The sequence below is a fragment of the Sturnus vulgaris genome, chromosome 24 (genome assembly GCF_052056855.1).
Source record: "Sturnus vulgaris isolate bStuVul1 chromosome 24, bStuVul1.hap1, whole genome shotgun sequence".
NCBI classification, from domain to species: Eukaryota; Metazoa; Chordata; class Aves; order Passeriformes; family Sturnidae; genus Sturnus; species Sturnus vulgaris.
In genome coordinates, this window is record NC_142266.1 from 5289955 (window position 1) to 5303925 (window position 13971).

At 49.2% G+C, this 13971-nt stretch overlaps 1 protein-coding gene across 9 annotated transcripts in view; it reads left to right on the forward strand.

Annotated features, from left to right (window-relative positions):
* The window catches only part of CSMD2 (CUB and Sushi multiple domains 2), a 288669-nt gene that overhangs the window by 237379 nt on the left and 37319 nt on the right, over positions 1-13971 (forward strand). For all 9 annotated transcript variants that reach the window (XR_015808349.1, XR_015808350.1, XR_015808351.1 and 6 more), the window contains 10 exons: positions 1464-1580; positions 2744-2953; positions 4050-4238; positions 5285-5462; positions 6381-6526; positions 7661-7741; positions 9109-9222; positions 9653-9841; positions 10941-11087; positions 11913-12101. Coding sequence is in view for 5 of the 9 variants with exons in the window: in XM_088178517.1 (XP_088034643.1) it covers positions 1464-1580; positions 2744-2953; positions 4050-4238; positions 5285-5462; positions 6381-6526; positions 7661-7741; positions 9109-9222; positions 9653-9841; positions 10941-11087; positions 11913-12101 (1560 nt within the window). In the remaining 4 variants the exon portion in view is untranslated. The remainder of the gene's footprint in view (positions 1-1463; positions 1581-2743; positions 2954-4049; positions 4239-5284; positions 5463-6380; positions 6527-7660; positions 7742-9108; positions 9223-9652; positions 9842-10940; positions 11088-11912; positions 12102-13971) is intronic.

Consider the following 13971-nt stretch of genomic DNA (forward strand, 5'->3'; position numbering starts at 1 on the left):
TCACCCGTGTGGGTGTGACAGGCCCGGGGCTCTCTGTGTCCACCAGAGCTCCTGCTCCCAGCACAATTTGTGCTGATTTTCTCCTGGTCTACTTCCCCCAGCTGCTGGGCTTCTAAATAATTCAGAAGCAGTTCTATTAAAGAGCCATTAGGAGGAAAAAAAGAAAGAGAAATCTTCTGGGAGAAACCTCGTTAGGAGCAAGTCTGGGGTAATGAGATGTTGGACACAGAGCCCGTGCCTGGCTGTCAGGAGAACACCTGGCTGGATTTGGCCAGGTGGTGCTGCTGGGACCAGGTGGGGGTCATCCAGATAAGCATGAGAAGGTGCTGTCAGTGTTTAAATTTCATATTTTCAATTATGTTTTGTAAACAGATTTCTGGGCTGTCGTGGCTGGCAGTGAGCAAACACTCTGTGCTGGATTTGTCAGTGACTGACTGGCCAGGGGTGGGCAGGTGGGGCAGGAAAAAGGAAGAAGCTGCAACTGGAGCCAGAGCAGGATCACTCAGATTCTTCATGGCTGGTTTTTTGAGCTGGTGAAGTGTTGGATCCCAGAAATCTGGAGGTTTTTTGAGCTTCCAGGCACTGACCCCCCTGGAAAACACTGCCCTGGAGCTGAAACCTTGAAAAAAACTTCTAAATATAAATAATGAGTTAGAAATCACCAATGTGCAGTGGGTTAGGTGTGTGTGTTTGCACTGGGTGATGGGTTTAAAATTTGAGGTTTTTATAGAATAGTGGTGGGTATGGGACAGGATGGAGAATTTGGGGTGGTGTCTTTTTCTTTGTTCATCTTCTTCTTCACAGAACTCAGGCAGTGACCTTTGGATTGGTCAGCTGAAAGTCACTCTGAGGGTCATGGGAATCTATTATTGGGTTGAAAGTATAAATAATAGATTTCTACAACTTTTGGAGTGATATTTGACTGACTAACTAAAGGCTACTACCTGAGTTCTGTGACAAAGACAGAAGAAGATGAACAAAGAAAAAGACTCCACCCCAAATTCTCCATCTTGCCCCATATCCACCACTATTCTATAAAAACCTCAAATTTAAAACCCATCACCCAGTGAAAACACAGAGATCTAACCCACCACACATTTGTTATTTTTAACTCATTATTTATATTTACAAGTTTTTTCAAGGTTTCAGCTCCAGAGCAGTGTTTTCCAGGGGGTCTGTGCCTGGAAGCACAGAAAGCTCAAAAACTCCAGATTTCTGGGATCCAACACCCTCTGTCCCTGCTCAGATCTGTGATGGCCCAAACTGGATCCCTGGGCTCAGCCTTCATCTCCAAAGGGCAGGAGAAAGGCACATCCATTCCTGGTGTGGCCTGGAAACTTGGTGCTGGTTCCTTTTTCTCAGCTGAGAATGAAAAATTCCTTCATTCCCCCCGGCCCTCATCCAGACAGACCCCTCAGGGATCTGTCACTGGATCCTGACCATGAGCTCTGTTGTTTTTCCAGCCCAGTGTGGAGGAACAGCAGAAGAGATGGAAGGAGTGCTCCTGAGCCCAGGCTTCCCAGGAAATTATCCCAGCAACCTGGACTGCACCTGGAGGATCCTGCTGCCAGTGGGGTTTGGTGAGAGAGCTGGGTTTGGGTTGGTGCTGTCACAGGAGAGGGGGTGAAAAATCAGAGAATCCCTGACTGGTTTGGATTGGGAAGAAGCTCAAAGATCCTCTCATTCCACCACTGCCAGGGCAAACTGTCCCAGGCTGCTCCAAGCCACATCCAACCTGGTCTGGGACACTGCCAGGGATCCAGGGGCAGCCACAGCTGCTCTGGGCACCCTGAGCCAGGAGCTCCCCACCCTCACAGGGAGGAATTCCTTCCAAATGTCCCCTCCAGAGCTCCCCTGTGCCAGTTGGAGGGCACTCAGTGTGCCCAGGGCAGTTAAAATCCTGCTGAGTGCCCAGGCAGTGCTAGGCTTGGAGCTCAGGTTGGGCTTGGTGATGGGGTTGGTGCTAGGGTTGGTGCTGGGGTTAGAGCCATAGTTGGAGCTGGGCTTGGAGCTGAGGTTGGTCTGGGCTTGGAGCTGAACTTGGTGCTGGGGTTGGGGTTGGAGCTGGGTTTGGTGCTGGGGCTGGGGTTGGAGCTGGGGCTGAGCTGGGGTTGATGTTGGTGTTGGGATTGGAGCTGGGCTTGATGTTGGCATAGAGCTGGGGTTGGGGTTGGTGTTGGTGCTGGGTTTGGTGTTGGGATTGGAGCTGGGTTTGGTGCTGGGGTTGGGGTTGGTGTTGGGGTTGATGTTGGTGTTGGTTTTGGGGCTGGAGCTGGGGCTGAGCTGGGGTTGGGGTTGGTGTTGGGGTTGGTTTTGGGGTTGGAGCTGGGGTTGGGGCTGGAGCTGGGTTTGGTGCTGGGGTTGGGGTTGGAGCTGGGGTTGGTGTTGATGTTGGGGTTGATGTTGGTGTTGGTTTTGGGGTTGGTTTTGGAGCTGGAGCTGGGGCTGAGCTGGGGTTGGGGTTGGTGTTGGTGCTGGGTTTGGCGTTGGGATTGGAGCTGGGTTTGGTGCTGGGGTTGGGGTTTGGTTTTGGGGTTGGTTTTGGGGTTGGAGCTGGGGTTGGGGCTGGAGCTGGGGCTGAGCTGGGGTTGGGGTTGGTGTTGGGGTTGGTGTTGGGGTTGGAGCTGGAGCTGGGGCTGAGCTGGGGTTGGGGTTGGTGTTGGGGTCACTGCTGGGGTCTGTGCCAGCACTGGTACAAAAGCTCTGCAGTTTCAGAGCCAAACCCCTCCTTTCCCCTGCCCAGGTGCCCACATCCAATTCCTGAACTTCTCCACGGAGCCCAACCACGACTTCGTGGAGGTGCGGAACGGCCCCTACGACACCAGCGGCGTCATCGGGCGCTTCAGCGGCGCCGAGCTGCCCGGCTCCCTCCTGTCCACCTCCCACGAGACCACCCTCTACTTCCACAGCGACCACTCCCAGAACAAACCCGGCTTCAAGCTGGAGTACCAAGGTGAGGAGGTGCTGGAGTTCCGTCAGGAGCGTCTCTGGATTTTTCCGAGAGGAATCGGAGTGCAGGGGTTGAGTTAAAGCCTTTGGGGGGGCATTGAAGGATGTTGAGCTGCTCACACATTAAGCAGAGGTGTAAGTTTAAGTTTTAGCATAAGCCAGCAAGTAAGTAAATAAGTAGAATGAGTTTTGAGTGCTTTTAGTGAGTAGAAGGTCTCAGATGCCAGAGCAGTAGTCCATGTTTTAGTGAAGGTTAAAAAACATAGCCCTGGATACTGCAGTTACCATGGAGGCTCCAAGAGCCTCGCTTCAAACATAATAAAGCTATAATAAGAATATTGCTCACATTTCTCACTTACAACAAAACAGACCGTGTGCGTGGTTTACACGTAGCCTGGCGTGCTAAGAAACTGAAATTCTAATGGGTTAAGAAGTGATGGTTGGAGTTGGTGTCTTACCTTGTTGGGGAGTTCCTAACAAAGAGCAGGCATCAGGGAGAGCTGGGGCTTTTGCCACTGCATTTTACCATTGCATTTTACCACTGCATTTTACCATTGCTTTTGCCATTGCATTTTGCCATTGCATTTTACCATTGCTTTTGCCATTGCATTTTACCATTGCTTTTTGCCATTGCTTTTTGCCATTGCATTTTACCATTGCTTTTTGCCATTGCATTTTACCATTGCATTTTACCATTGCATTTTGCCATTGCATTTTACCACTGCATTTTACCATTGCATTTTACCATTGCTTTTGCCATTTCATTTTGCCATTGCATTTTGCCATTTCATTTTGCCATTGCATTTTGCCATTGCATTTTGCCATTGCATTTAACATTGCATTTTGCCATTGCATTTTGCCATTGCATTTTACCATTGCATTTTACCATTGCTTTTAATTCCATGTGCTTTTGCCATTGCTTTGCTTTGCTTTTATCTTTGAGACTGATGTGCTTCTGCAATAAAGAACTTTGCAGCAACTACCAGTTTTCTACGAGCTGCAGGGCAGGAGGAGGTTGAGTTCCTGGGGTTAAATAATTGGAAAATTCCCCATTTTCCTGGAAAATGCACTACAAACCATTCCTGTTTGTGTTTCCCCAGCCTACGAGCTGCAGGAGTGCCCTGACCCCGAGCCCTTTGCCAACGGGGTGGTGAGAGGAGCTGGCTACAACGTTGGCCAGTCCATCTCCTTCGAGTGCCAGCCTGGCTACCAGCTCATCGGGCACCCCGTGCTCACCTGCCAGCATGGCACCAACAGGAACTGGGACCACCCCCTGCCCAGGTGTGAAGGTATGGCCTGGGCTCACCTGGGTTCACCTGGGCTCACCTGAGCTCACCTGAGCTCACCTGGGGCTCCTGAGCTCACCTGAGCTCACCTGGTGCTCCTAAGCTCACCTGGGCTTACATGAGCTTACCTGGGCTCACCTGGGCTTAGCTGAGACTCCTGGGCTCACCTGGGCTCACCTGAGCTCACCTGGGCTCTCCTGGGCTTACCTGAGGCTCCTGGGTTCACCTGGGCTTACTTGAGCTCACCTGGGGCTTATGAGCTCACTTGGGCTTACCTGAGCTCACCTAAATTTAAAAAAAAAAGAATAAAACTGTGATGTGAGGATGTTTCAGGGGATATTCCCTCACTGGGTCTGCTCCCCTGCAGTGCCCTGTGGGGGCAATAAAAAATTTAAAAAAAAAAGAATAAACTTGGGTTGTGAGGATGTTTCAGGGGTATTCCCTCACTGGGGTTGTGTTTCTCTCTGCTCCCCTTCAGTGCCCTGTGGGGGCAATAAAAAATTTAAAAAAAAATAAAAAAAAATAAAATAAACCTGTGATGTGAGGATGTTTCAGGGGTATTTCCTCACTGGGGTTGTGTTTTTCTTTGCTCCCCTGCAGTGCCTTGTGGGGGCAATAAAAATTTTTTAAAAATACTAAAACTGGGATGTTTCAGGGGATATTCCCTCACTGGGGTTGTGTTTTTCTCTGCTCCCCTGCAGTGCCCTGTGGGGGCAATAAAAAATTAAAAAAAAAATTAAAAAAAATAAAATAAACCTGTGATGTGAGGATGTTTCAGGGGATATTCCCTCACTGGGGTTGTGTTTTTCTTTGCTCCCCTGCAGTGCCTTGTGGGGGCAATAAAAAATTTTTAAAAATACTAAAACTGGGATGTTTCAGGGGATATTCCCTCACTGGGGTTGTGTTTCTCTCTGCTCCCCTTCAGTGCCCTGTGGGGGCAATAAAAAATTAAAAAAAAAAATTAAAAAAAATAAAATAAACCTGTGATGTGAGGATGTTTCAGGGGATATTTCCTCACTGGGGTTGTGTTTTTCTCTGCTCCCCTGCAGTGCCCTGTGGGGGCAATGTCACTGCCCAGAATGGCACCGTTTACTCTCCTGGCTTCCCCAACCAGTACCCGAATTCCCAGGATTGCACCTGGCTCCTGACCGTGCCCGTGGGCTATGGGATCCACCTCAACTTCACCCTGCTGCAGACGGAGCCCTACAACGACTTCATCACCGTCTGGTGGGTGCAGAGGGGCAGGAGTGGCTCCCAGGACTCATTTGGGGAAATATTCCTGGATTTTAAACAGCAGCAACTGGCAATGGGAGCCCTGGGATCCCCTTTGCAGGCTGGGAGCTTCCTGGTGGTTTTTGGAGAGTGAAAGAAAAATTACGATTTTTTTTTTTCTTTTTTTTTTTTTTTTGAGCTTTCTTTTGATATGAGTAATTTAAAATATTATTTATGCATAATAATGGAGGTGATCGACTTCAGGCAGCCAGGGGAGCTCTGATTTTAAAAGTTTGTGACCAAAATTGGAGCTCGTAGCACCCAATGTCTGAGCTACAGAATATCCTGTGCCTGCTGGGCAAACAGAGAGTGAAATTCCTTTGGGAAAAAAAAATCCCAATTCCTCAATTTCTGAGGTTAAAAGTGAAATTTGAGTTTCTGATTCTCAGCTGGGAGCCAGAAGAGATTGGAGGACCTGAAATGTGGATTTGGGGAAGGGAGGATGATGAAGGGAGAAATCCCTGGGCATGCAGGGCAGGATAGGATCGAGTTCCTGGGGTTAAATCCATGGAAAAAAACATTTTTTCCTTGTTTTCTTCCATCAGGGATGGGCCCCAGCAAACATCCCCCCAGCTGGGGGTGTTCACAGGAATCTGCCCAGAGCTCCTCCAACCAGCTCCTGCTGAAATTCCTTTGGGGAAAAAAGTCCCAATTCCTCAATTTCTGAGGTTAAAAGTGAAATTTGAGTTTCTGATTCTCAGCTGGGAGCCAGAAGAGATTGGAGGACCTGAAATGTGGATTTGGGGAAGGGAGGATGATGAAGGGAGGATGATGAAGGGAGAAATCCCTGGGCATGCACAGCAGGATGAGGTGAAATTCCTGGGGTTAAATCCATGGAAAAAATCATTTTTTTTCCTTGTTTTCTTCCATCAGGGATGGGCCCCAGCAAACATCCCCCCAGCTGGGGGTGTTCACAGGAAACTCAGCCAAGAAATCAGCCCAGAGCTCCTCCAACCAGCTCCTGCTGAAATTCCACAGCGACGGCGCCAACGGAGGAATCTTCGCCATCTCCTTCCACGGTCTGGGATGGGGAAATCCTGGGAATTTCTGGGAAAATGCAAAAAAAAAAAAAAAATTCACTTTTACCCCGAGTTTTTCACTGTTTTTCAGCCCGGGATTTTTTTTTTTTTTTTTTTTTTTTCAGAGAGGTTTTTTCAGGCTGGGTTTTCTCAGGAGTTTTGTCAGCCCAGTTTTGGTTTTTTTTTTTTCCCCACGAAGTTTTTCAAAACAGTTTTTTTCAATTTTTCAAATTTTCATTTTTTTTTCATGAAGTTTTCAGCCTAGTTCTTTTTCCAAAATGTTTTCCAGCCCAGTTTTTTTTCCACAAAGTTTTTTTAAACCAGGTTTTTTCAGTGAAGTTTTTTCAGGCTGGGATTTCCCAAGAATTTTGTCAGCCCAGTTTTTTTCCACAAAGCTTTTCAAATCAGTTTTTTCCAGGAAGTTTTTCAGCCCAAGTTTTCCATGAAGTATTCCAGCCCAGTTTTTTCCAGAAAGTTTTTCAAACCAATTTTTTCCATGGAGTTTTCAGTCCAGTTTTTTTTCCAAAAAATTATCCAGCCCAGTTTTTTTCCAGGAAGTTTTCCAGCCCAGTTTTTTTCCACAAAGGATTTCAAACCAGTTTTTTCCAAGAAGTTTTTCAGCCCAAGTTTTCCATGAAGTTTTCCAGCTGAGTTTTTGCCACAAAATTTTTCAAACCAGTTTTTTTTTTTTTTTTTTTTCCCCACAGAATATTTTCAGTCCAGTTTTTTTGCAGGAAGTTTTCCAGCCCAGTTTTTTCCACAAAGTTTTGCAAATTTTGCCCTTTTTCACATTCCCTGAGCCTTCCTTATGGAAAGGGATGGAATTTCCTTGTGGTGAGGGAGGAATTTCCTTGTGGAGATGGAATGATTTTCCTTGTGAAAAAGGGGAATATTTGCCTTGTGGTGGGGGAGGAATTTCCCTGTGGAAAAGGGAGGAATTTCCTTGTGGAGAGGGAAGGAATTTTCTTTTGGAGAGGGAGGAATTTCCCTGTGGAGAGGGAGGAATTTCCTTGTGGAGATGGAATGATTTTCCTCGTGAAAAAGGGGAATATTTTCCTCGTGGAAAGGGGAGGAATTTCCCAGATTCCACCCTGGCTGCCCTCAGGATGTGCTGCTCTCCTTTTGCTTTCCCAGCTTTCCAGCTTTTCCGCTGCCAGCCTCCCACCATGGTTCCCAACGCTGAGATCATCACAGAGAACCAGGAATTCAACATTGGTAAAACCTTCCTCATCCTCCTCATCCTCCTCATCCCCCTCATCCTCCTCATCCTCTTCATCTCCTTATCCCCTCATCCTCCTCATCCTCCTCATCTCATCATCCTCCTCATCCTCCTCATCCTCCTCATCCTTCTCATCCCCCTCATCCTCCTCATCTCCTCATCCCCCTCATCCTCCTCATCCTCCTCATCCCCCTCATCCCCCTCATCCTCCTCATCCTCCTCTTCCTCTTCATCCCCTCATCCTCCTCATCCCCTCATCCTCCTCATCCTCCTCATCCTCCTCATCCTCCTCATCCTCCTCATCCTCCTCATCCTCCTCATCCCCCTCATCTCCTCATCCCCCTCATCCCCCTCATCCCCCTCATCCCCCTCATCCTCCTCATCCTCCTTATCCCCCTCATCCTCCTCATCCCCCTCATCCCCCTCATCCTCCTCATCCTCCTCATCCCCCTCATCCTCCTCATCCTCCTCATCCTCCTCATCCTCCTCATCCTCCTCATCCTCCTCATCCTCCTCTTCCTCCTCTTCCTCCTCTTCCTCCTCATCCTCCTCATCCTCCTCATCCTCCTCATCCCCCTCATCCTCCTCATCCTCATTCCCACCTCTCCAGCTCCTGGCAATGCCATTTTCCCCTCAATCCCAATTCCACATATCCGTGCCTAGCTTTTGATTTTATTTTACATTTTGCTTTTATTTTTACATTTTACTTTTACCAAACAAAAGCTTTACTTAGATTTTTATGAATCCAGTGTGGTGACAGGAGTTTATCCCAGGGTGACTCCAGCATGGCTTTTATTTCTGATTTACACCTTTTATCCCTGCATTTCCCTCTTTTATTCCTGTATTTACCCCTTTTTTTCTGCACCTGCCCCTTTTATTTCTGCATTTACCACTTCTATTCTCATGTTTACCACTTTATTCTGCATTTCCCCTTTTTATCCCTGCATTTCCCCTTTTATCCCTGCATTTCTCCTTTTGTCCCTCTATTTCCTCTTTTATTTCTGCATTTATCCCTTTTATTCCCATTTTTACCCCTTAATTCTGTTTCCCCCTTTTATCCCTGCATTTCCCCCTTTTATCCCTCTATTTCCCCTTTCATTTCTTCATATACCCCTTTAATTCCCATATTTCCCCCTTTTACCCCTGCAATTCCCCCTTTTATTCCTCTATTTCCCCTTCTATTCCCATATTTACCCCTTTATCCCTCCATTTCTCCCTTTTATCCCTCTATTTCTCCCTTTTATCCCTGCAATTCCCCCTTTTATCCCTCCATTCCACCTTTTACCCCCTTAATTCCCCTTTTTTTTTTCCCGCTGCATTTCCCCATCCCTGTTTTCCATCCCTGTTTTCCGTCCCTTCCCAGGTGACATCGTCAGGTACCGGTGCCTCCCTGGCTTCACCTTGATTGGGAACGAAATCCTCACCTGCAAACTGGGCACCCACCTGCAGTTCGAGGGACCCCCACCCACCTGTGAAGGTGAAACTTCCAGAAAATCCCAGATTTCCCCACTCAGGGAAGGAGATTTTCCTGCACATTTTTCATCCTTGGGGTGAATTTTCCCGTCTCTGGGATTTTGGGAGGAGGGAGTGAGATCCTGAGCAGGATTGGAGTTGTCATGTCCCAATTAACAAGGAAATTAACAATTCCATGGGCTGAGCTGTAGTTCCAGCCTTTTTTTCCAGCAGTTTCCAGGGATTTCTGAGTTCTGGATGTGCTGCTTGTTTGGGAGGGGTTTGTTCCTTTCTTTAAGTGTGACAATTGTTGGGATCTGTGAGATTTTTGGGATTCCTCGAGCCCCAGGGATCCAAAAGTGCAGGGATCACGCTCTGCCTTGAGCTCATCAAACAGAGCTTGTCCTTCCATCTTTTCCTCTGGAAAAACCAGGAATTTTCCTTTCCATTCCCAGTGCACTGCCCCATGAACCAGCTGATGACAGATTCCACCGGGGTGATCCTGAGCCAGAGTTTCCTGGGAAGTTACCCCCACTTCCAGACGTGCTCCTGGGTGGTGAAGGTGGAGCCAGGCTACAACATCTCCCTCACCATCGAGTATTTCCTCAGCGAGAAGCAGTTTGATGAGTTTGAAATCTTCGATGGTAAAGGATTCATTCACCCCTCGGACCTGCCCAAACCTTCCTGGGATTCCAAAATCCCATGGAAATCAAAGGGGAGGGAACATTCCAGGCCAATTCCATGCCAAACCTTTCTGGAATTCCATAATTCTGTGTCAATCAAAGGAGAGGGAACATTCCAGGGCCATTCCATCCCAAACCTTCCTGGGATTCCATAATCCCATGGCAATCAAAGGTGAAGGAGCATTCCAGGGCCAGCTTCCCACCTGGAACCTCCTGCTGGACTTCCAGAGAGTTCTTCACTGATTCCTAAGCATAAGGAAATGGCTACAAATTGATTTTTTTGGATGGATCTGAAGGATTTTTCCAAGGGAGAGGAGCTGGGAAACTCCTGGGAGAGGGTGGTGGCTCCGTGGCTGCTGTGACTTTTCCCCTTTCCCTTTTCCCTTCTCCTTCTCCCTTCTTTTCCCTTCTCCCTTCTTTTCCCTTCTCCCTTCTCTTTTCCCTTCTCTCTTTTCCCTTCTCCCTTCTTTTCCCTTCTCCCTTCTCTTTTCCCTTCTTTCTTTTCCCTTCTCCCTTCTTTCTTTTCCCTTCTCTCTTCTCACTTTTCCCTTCTTTTCCCTTCTCTCTTCTCACTTTTCCCTTTTTTCCCCTTCTCCCTTTTTTCCCTTCTCCCTTTTTCCCCTTCTCCCTTTTTTCCCCTCTCCCTTCATTTCCCTTCTCCCTTCATTTCCCTTCTCCGTTTTTCCCCTTCTCCCTTTTTTCCCCTTCTCCCTTTTTTCCCCTTCTCCCTTCTTTTCCCTTCTCCCTTCTTTTCCCTTCTCTCTTCTCACTTTTCCCTTTTTTCCCCTTCTCCCTTTTTTCCCCCTTCTCCCTTTTTTCCCCTTCTCCCTTTCTCCCCCTTCTCCCTTTTCTTCCCTTCTCCCTTCTTTTCCCTTCTCTCTTCTCACTTTTCCCTTTTTTCCCCCTTCTCCCTTTTTTCCCCTTCTCCCTTTTTTCCCTTACTCCCTTTTTACACCTTCTCCCTTTTTTCCCCCTCTCCCTTTTTTCCCCTCTCCCTTCATTTCCCCTCTCCCTTTTTTTTCCCTTTTCCCTCCTTTTCCCTTCTCCTCCTTCCTCCCAGGTCCCTCTGGGCAGAGCCCTTTGCTGCTGTCCCTGAGTGGGAATTACTCAGCCCCTCTGACCGTCACCAGCAGCGGCAACAGCGTTTTCCTGCGCTGGTCCTCCGACCACGCCTACAACAGGAAAGGCTTCAAAATCCGCTACTCAGGTGAGTCCCGGCTGCCTCTGCCAGCAGCACGAGCAGGAGAATCCATGGAATTCCTGCAGGGATCCAGCTGGGAGGGCAGGAGCTGCCAAGGCGAGAGAGGCGCAAAGCCGAGCTGGGGAGGCTGGGAAAGGCAGGATCTGTCCAGGAGAAACCTTGGAGCTTTGGCTCCTGTCTCTGCTCTGTAGCAATCAGGACCAGGATTGTGGGATCACCATCAGAAATTTCAGGAGAAATCTTGGAGCTTTGGCTCCTGTCTCAACCCTCTATAACAGTCAGGACCTGGATTGTGGGATCACCATCAGGAAAAATTCCAGGAGAAACCTTGGAGCTTTGGCTCCTGTCTCTGCTCTGTAGCAATCAGGATCTGGATTGTGGGATCACCATCAGAAATTCCAGGAGAAACCTTGGAGCTTTGGCTCCTGTCTCTGCTCTATAGCAGTCAGGATCTGGATTGTGGGATCACCATCAGGAGAAACCTTGGAGCTTTGGCTCATTTCCCAGCTGCTCTTCAGAATCAGAAGCCTGATGTGGAGAGTCATTGATGCCAGGGGCTGGAAATTGGGAATGGTTTCTGGATGAGAGAGTGGTCAGGCACTGGAAAAGTCTGTCCAGACTTTGCTCAGCAAATTAATTAAGGAATATTTAATTATCAGACACAACTCCTGATTCCTGGAGCTGGGTGAGGCTCGGACCAGAGCCCTGCTTTGACTCTGTGTCCATCCATCGCTAATTCCCCGTTTTTTGGCGTAATTTGGAGTGGGGAGGGAACGACCCAGCTGCTGCTCATGCCGTGATGGTTTTGCTTTCTCCTGCCCTCCTTGGCAGCTCCCTACTGCAGCCTCCCCCAGCCTCCAGCTCACGGGATGATCCTGAGCCACTCCGGGCTGCGCCCCGGCAGCTCCGTGCGCTTCGGCTGCGACGCCGGCTACCGCCTGGTGGGACACAGCACCAGCACCTGCAGCCAGCACCCCCAGGGACACTTCCACTGGAGGGAAGCCATCCCCCTGTGCCAAGGTGAGAGCAGGGACGGGTTGGGATCCAGCTCTGGGAGTCCCTGGAAAAGAGGTGGGGATAAAAAATGGAATTGTGGGGATTGCGTGTTGAGAACAGGCTCGGAGCAATGAGGGGTGATCCTGGTCTCTATGGGTTTGGGAATGGATGGCAAAGAGGGCAGGGAATTACTGGGAGTGGGAAAAGAGGAAAAATGTCCCCATCTCTGTGAAGATGCTGCTGTTGGAATTCCAGGCTCGGAGCACTGAGGGGTGATCCTCATGTCTGAGGCCTTGGGATTAGGTGGCAAAGAGGGCAGGGAATAACTGGGAGTGGAAAAAGAGGGAAAGGCTCAGGATGGGAGAGGAAAAAACTCATCTGTGTGAAGATGCTGCTGTTGGAATTCCAGTTGAGAATTCCATGTTGAGAACAAGCTCGGAGCACTGAGGGGTGATCCTGGTCTCCATGGCTTTGGGAATGGATGGCAAAGAGGGAAGGGAGTAACTGGGAGTGGGAAAAGAGGGAAGGGTTCAGGATGGGAGAGGAAAAAACTCATCAGTGTGAAGACACCACTACTGGAATTCCTGTAATTCCATGTTGAGAACAGGTTTGGAGCTGCAGGTTGGCATTGAGGGATGCTCCTCGTGTCCAAGGCTTTGGGAATAGATGGACAAAGAGGAAAGGGAATAACTGGGAGTGGGTAAAGAGGGAAGGACTCGGGATGGGGCAGAAAAAAAAATCAAAGTCTGTGTGAAGGCTCTTGGTGTAGAAGTGTTTGGTCACTCGGTGGAGACACAGCCAAGGAGAAGCTTGGAAGAATCCAAAAGCCTTGGAAGAATCTGGAAAGGCTGCCAGGAACATGAGAGCTGCTCTGCTTCCTGACTGGAATTCCCTTCCCAGTTTTTCTGGAAGTGCCCAGTGCGTGTCAAGGGGCAAGAAATTCTTGGGGGTTCGGGTGGTTCCCCTTGGCTCCATCCAGGATTTAGGTGTGGAGTTGTTCCTTCCACGTTTCCTGCTCGTTATCCAGGATCTCTGTGCCACGTCCTGCCCAGCACGGAGAGAATTCCAGGCGTGGGAAGGAGGGGGGACAGGGCTCTGTGCCCGGGGGGTTCTGCTCCTGCACCTCCTGATGCTCCCTCTCTGCTCCCTCCTTTCCCTCCTCCTGCCAATCATCCCAGCTAAAATTCCCATCTTTATTCTGAAGGAGCCTTCTGGTGGCTTTGAGCATTCCTGCCTGTTCCAAAGGCACTGAGGCTGGGGATTAATATTGCACTGACCTCCCTGGAAACCAGCCAGGGAGCAGAGGTGGCTCAGGCACCATCTCTGCACTGCTGGCCCAGCCAAGCCATCAGGAAAAGTGGGATTGTTCCGTGTGGGAGCTGCCAGGGAGCCTTGTCAGGATCCTGGAGCACTCTGGCTCTTTGGGAATGGCTCCTCTGAAGGAGAAGCTCGTGCTGTGAGTGCTCTGGAGTTGATCTCAAATGAGTGGGAGGGATAAACCAAGGCCCTGCTGCTCCATCCTGTTCCAAAGGGAAGCTGGACACAAGGTCAGGGAGGGATTTATCTCCCAGAAAACACGGATAGAGCAAAGCCAAGAGCTGGGATGAGCAGATGAACAGCACGGCCAGGGCTGTCATGGCAACTGTAGCCCAGCCTGAGGGATTCCTCTGGTTTACTCCAGCTTTTTTAAGGAAAATTGCATCACCAGGGATGGGTCTGGATCCTGGGTCTGGATCCTGCTAAGGGCTGTGCTGGTGTGAGGGAAGGGATTTTAAACCTGGAGGTGGGAAAGAGGTGGAGTGAAAATTGGGAAAGGTTGGAATGGCTGGGGTGACACCACAGGGACAAGTGCCTGACCAGCAGGTCCTGGGCCACCAGGGAAGGGCTTGGAGTC